The sequence below is a fragment of the Arachis ipaensis genome, chromosome B10, assembly GCF_000816755.2.
Source record: "Arachis ipaensis cultivar K30076 chromosome B10, Araip1.1, whole genome shotgun sequence".
Taxonomy (NCBI): Eukaryota; Viridiplantae; Streptophyta; class Magnoliopsida; order Fabales; family Fabaceae; genus Arachis; species Arachis ipaensis.
Window position 1 is genome coordinate 100,261,650 of NC_029794.2, and position 6,204 is coordinate 100,267,853.

The following is a 6,204-nucleotide window of genomic DNA, read 5'->3' on the forward strand; positions in this document are numbered from 1 at the left end:
CCAAAAAGATAATTATCTATGGAACAAAAGATAATATCTGGTTTTATTCTCATTTAATTCCAAATCAAAAGTAATAATGACTTATTCAATTTAGCATTTAAAATAATAAATGAGATCATCATTATATAAGTCATTTAATTTGAAATAGCATAATTTGTGATTATAATTAATATATGTATTGCCCACAAATAAGTTAGGAAATCTAATAATTTCCTAACATCTCCCTATAAAATTTTGTGCATGCACATAGTGGGAGTTATTTTCTTCACCAACTCATCTTTTGACTCTTCCATTTCTTTAAATTTTGAGTGTGAATTTTTCTTAAGGACTCTTTTATTAATGGCTTCTCGATTCAATGAATTAATTAAGTTACCCTTTGTGCCTTCTTTTATTTTACTCAGATATGAACCCTTTATATTGATTTTCTTGTATTCTTTCATAGGATTTAGCATTGTTTTATTTTGAAGGGAATGTTTTTGCTTCTCTGCCAATTGTTGGACAATATGTTCTACTTGCACTTCTAAATTTTTTATTAAAACTTTTTGATGTTTAAAATTTGTTCTTGTTTCTTCTATGAAATTTTAAGTTAGTTGCACGAAGGAAGCAGTGGTTGGGACAATTTTTCTACGGCACTCTCAAGAGATGAGATGGAAGCTTCTTGAACAAACGAGGTGATTTGACACAACTTTTCTACAGCAATTTCAAGAGACGAAGGTTTCTGAGGATTGTAGAATTGCATTGGGTTAAAGTTCCTTGTCCTTAATTTTCCCAACCAAGATTGGGGTGATTTTTTCATCAAGAAAAAGATGAATAATTTTTTTACTTCGAGAAATATCTCAGTGGCTTACACTGCATTTGTTTCACTTGTTTTATGAGTAAGAAAAGTTGTTGAATTATGAGTTTATTGTTTAATAGAATTTTTTCCATAGCATTCAACTCCATCATTTTCTTAGATACACAAACAAAGAAAAGATCAAACGTATCTTGCAGAATAAAAGAAAGAATAAAAAAAGAAGAGAAGAATTTAAACAAGATATAGAAAATAAAAGAAAAGAACATATCAGAAAATAAAATAAACAAGATCTAAGTTAGGATTTAACTGGACGTATGTTGTCAATCTCAATTAATCTCCAGCAACAGCGCCAAAAACTTGATGAGCAAAAATTAAAACTTATGGATATTGACAAGTGTACCGAATCGTTCAAGTGATACCACAACGAGTGGATATCGTTCCACGAGAATTAATAGATTGAGGCAAGCAATGTCTAATTAAATATCTAATTAGATCAATCAAACCTTAGATTTTGAATTCTGGATATTGAATAAAAGAAGAAAAAACTTGGGAGAATGCTTGAAGCCAGAAGAAAATCAATAGATGAGAATGTTGAAGATTTCAAAGATGTTTGATTCTTGAAAGAACAATGGTTATACTTTTTTATTTAATTCATGCAAAAAAAATCTTTTCACCGCAAATCATTTATAATCAAACCATAATCTCTTGGTGATTTAGTTTCTCTAAACCCAATTAATCGCCAATCCTTTGGTCAACTAATCGAGAGAAGAGGTGAAAAATAGTTTCGATTTTAAGCCATACAATCTTCAAGAACTATCACTAGCCAAATTATATGTCACTTATTCGAACTAGCTTTAGATAAGTGAAGATCGTGAGATGAGTTTTAAATTAATTCTAAAATTAATTTTCAAATATAAAATTAAAATCCAAGACAGAGTTAGAAAATTTTCCAATAGTTCTAATCTTTAGTGATGAAGAAGAAAACTCAATTTTGAAAAAGTAAAGAAGCATAGATTAAAATAAAAAAAACACCTACATTATTAATCCTAAAACCAAACAGAGCTCATAACCTTCAACAGGAGAGGTTTAATGACTCATGATAGAAAAAGAAACTAATCTTAATGATGAGAGAGATATGTGATCCGATGGATTGGGATCCGAAGATCCTCCTCCAGATTCTTCTTTCCTGTGAATCGTGTTCATTTATTTATATCATAAGTTCTATTTAAAATTCAAATTTAAAAACTAACTCTAATCTTAAAGATAAGATAACTACCTACTTAAATTCAAATCAAATCTTAACAATAATTCAAATCCTAACAACCAATCTTTATTTTTTTAGAAGAAATTAATGCTAACTAATATCTTGAATCTTGAATCTTCGGATAAGATTAAAACTTTATTAAATTTGGGCCTTTAGTGTTGCATCCTGAAAGTTGAGAAGTGTTGATCGCCAGACTTAGAGTGAGAAAATTTGGGCGTGGGCCTACTTGCACCAAGGGACACCGGGCTTGTGTGCAAATTGAAGGAGGGCCACCAAGCGTAGAGAGCTGGCCACCGGGCTTGCAAGGTGGACCGTCGAACGCCCAGCGACGTCCATGCTAAAGGCAGGGCGTTCGGTTTTTATATTCTTTAGATATGGTTGAACCTTTTTAAATTAGTTTCATATTTTTTTGTTAAAAACGACTTTAATTTTTTGTTAATTTGAGACAAAAATTTTTGAAAACACAAAAATATTAACACAATTCTAAATACTTGATTATTTATAAAATTTTACTAAAAAAAACATAAAAAATTTGATTAAAATCTAAAAAAATATAAAAAAAAAATTTAAAAATTATTTAAAATGACGTGTCATCACTTTCTCATCAATTCCATAAAATGCTTCGACCAAACCTTGGATGTTTAGACTGATTCTTTAAGGTGCAATGATATGTGTTACTAGCTAGATCAGAGACTAATAGAAGTACAAAACAAATTGAAAGACTAAAATGGCAAATCAAAAACATATTTGAGGATCAATTTGAAATTTTAGTCAATATAATATTTCGACAGGTCTTAGTCCCTAATCACTTTATTTTTTCCCATTATTTTCACTTTTTCATATGATTGATTCACGTAAACTTAATACCAAATTCCTTAGAATAATTTAAATTTAACTTAAATATTTCTATTTTGATTTATGCAATTAAGCATACTTATTTGTTCTACCTTGCAACACCCGTACTATATCGTATTCTTGTATTCTTATACATAAATTACAAAACAAGGATCAATTATCCAATGCAAAACATGGCTGCCAATGCAATACTCATTGCATAACTTACAATATTACACTGTACGGGGAATAATTAGCATAACAAGACTTGGCTTGTTCACTTACCATAAGTAAAGCATACTCATTACTCAGGCAAAAAGGTAAAATGTGTACACAAATACAATAAATACATGGAGCTTGGCTTGTGGTTTACCACATTCTATAGGCAGCTCAAGGTGTAAAGAGGAAGGATTTAGGAATCGATTTCGCTAAAATCTGACACCTTCAATAATAAATGGTCTTTCCATTCTGATAGGCTAGCAAAAGGCGTGAGACCACAAAGCAACGGTAGAAACGCGAGCATAGTAGCATAGAACAGAAATCGGCGAATCCAGTACCGGATAATGGGATTCTCCTTAAATGTTTGTGCGGGTGTAACGGGTCCATAAAGGACTTGGTAGAAAACTGACGTGAAGCCAATACAGAAGAAATGCAGCAAGCACAGCATCTCCCAATATAAGAGCCACACATAACCATTCCCTCCCAATGTATCTACACACAGCTTGCCACAATATCCGCAACCAACTCCTAACATCAAAAGGATGAAAGTAACTGGCATATTCTGTGATGATGTTGTTGACCTCATGAGGAGCAAATATGCAATTGCAAATATCATCAAGACACCAAATATCATTCGGCTCATAACTTGAACTTGACACCACAAAATATTCAACCTTGAATTGAAATAGGACACTGATTTGGGAGTCCACCAAGGGGAAGAGTCCTAAAATTGGGAGGAAAAAGTGGCATTAGTATTTGCAAATTAAGCCAAGACAGAGCTAGAATAGTATACAGCTTAGATTGCTGTAGGAATGTCATGATTGCATCCTTTATTTTACTCATCTTAAATCTTAAATCTTAAAACAAGGAAAATGATGATCAATTTTTAACCCCAAGCAACGACATAAGCACTTACAATTAGACACATAAACCTTAATCACAAAGTTTGATGATTTTTTCTTTTTTCGTAAATAAACTTTCAATGATATCCTTCCTATTGGAGTTTCAGTTATTTTTCACTCTCTAAAGTTAGTTAAAAAGTATTTCTCAGATTCCATTATCCATAAAATTACTATCTGGTCCTTAAAACAAGAAAATGATTATCATCATTTCGTGAAAAAAGCATGACAAAGTAGCTTCAACCGCACTGAACCAAAAAGCCGAGAAGAAAGACTATGCGTACCTCAGTTGATGGTGAACATGATTCGGTGACCTCAACAATCCTTTCATAGGAGTATACATAAGCACCATACAGCAGTGAAGATGACATAAGAAACAGACCAGCAATAAGACAATCTATGCACTTTTTACTCAGCTCTCCATATTTTGTATCTTCTAACTGGTTCTTAAACTTTTCAACTTTGAAAGACACCTTTGATGCTCCCATGGCTAACTTAGATCTTTCTAGGTTATTCGAATCCATGTTGAGAGACAACTGTGTCTCTTTCAATTTCAATTTTCTCATTGTAAAGCCAAGTTCTATTTCCTTGAGGTCATTAGAACGAGACTGCTCTACAATAGATTTCTCAAAAACACTGACGATAGGATTATCAATTACTGACCCAGAAGAGCTTCGCGAAAAAGATATCAACTGATTTTGTTGCCCATGCAAAATCAGACCACGATCAACTGGATCCATATGACGACTAACTGAATCCACATGAAAGTTCTCCTTCATCCCATTGCGATTAACATATTCAGTAGGAGATGCTGCCCCAGAATTTCCATCTTCAATGACAATATCTCTTGAGAAATCCTTTTTGTCAAGACTCAATTTAGGATTTGGAATTTCCTTCTTCATATCATTAACTTTATTCCCTTCATTGTTTGTAGATGATTCATAAATTAATCTAAGTGTACTCAATGTGCTACCAAAAGACTGCTCAAAATTCCTCGTCAGGCCATCCAGCTTGTCTCCGAAAACCTGTGGGACAATACGCAATAGTCACAACAAGTGACCCAAAAAATTCGCTTGAGCAAAATGGACTTTGCTTACTGTTGATATGAACTGCTATTGAAACGTAGAAAAACCGCAATCAAGGGATGAATCAGCAATTGTTGCCTGGCTTACATTGGCTAGCGATTCTCTGATAGCTGAGGTGCACATCTACAACGTAATCGAACAATGAAATTGGTTAAGGCAGAAAAATGAAGTTATCAGCAATGCCAATAAGGCGTGTAAGGTTTAGCCAATAAAAAACACATGCATCATCACCTACATGATTTCAGTAATATAAATTCCATTACTTAATTTTCCAAAGATATCACAATTGTAACAGATAATTGAATGATTCATCTGTTGGAAATCCTTTATAAATGATATACCATAGTCTCTGGTCGCATATACCAATTGAATTTTATTTAAGTTTGCATCAAGAAATAGATATAGAGAGAGGAAATTACCGACGAAAGATGACTGGGCGACATACTCTCAGCTGCTGCATCTCTTCTATACAGAACCTAAACCAAAAAGAAAAGAAAAGAGAAAAAGAAAAGAAGCACAAGATTAATCAATAATTGACGAAGTTAAAGCACTATGAAAGAAAACAAGCACATTTATAAGAGTTGGTATTAAACAATAATTGCCGAAGACAAATAATTATATGAGAAAAAAAAAAAGCAGTACCTCAGAGAAGTAAAAACTTGATCTTTTTCGTTTGTAACAATTGAACAGAAATACAAGTCTTCATTTTTATCAGCAAAGAGAAACAAGGTACTTGAAAATGATTCAAAACAGAAATAAGGTTGAAGGGCATTTCATTATTCACCTGAGCCATAACGGCGGCAAACGACATTCCAAGAGGAAGGCCAATTTCGTCCACATTACCCCTTTTCCGGCGAGCAACGGCGACTCTAGGGTTCCGTCGTTTGAACGCCACCCCCTTGCGTTTCGTTTTCCGCACGGAACTAGTCGACGACGTCGCTTCGGAATCACCAAGGCTGGCCCTTCTCTTCATTAGGGTTCCGTTCTCGCATCTGTTAATCGGTTCTGCTACTTCCGAGGCGCAATTCACGATCTCAGGCATAGGACTCGAGCAATCGGTGTCCTTGTGATTCTCGCTATTGTGCTCTGCGCTGGGAATTTCAATTGTGA

General features: G+C 33.6%; 1 protein-coding gene across 1 annotated transcript; it reads right to left on the bottom strand.

The window, feature by feature from the left end:
• LOC107623960 (protein CPR-5) lies at positions 2,992-6,198 on the bottom strand. The gene is made up of 5 exons (XM_016326373.2): positions 5,879-6,198; positions 5,514-5,570; positions 5,182-5,217; positions 4,294-5,034; positions 2,992-3,834 (listed from the first exon to the last, which is right to left on the bottom strand). The coding sequence occupies exons 1-5, from the start codon at positions 6,134-6,136 to the stop codon at positions 3,304-3,306; spliced, it is 1,623 nt and encodes a 540-aa protein (XP_016181859.1). The 5' UTR covers positions 6,137-6,198; the 3' UTR covers positions 2,992-3,303.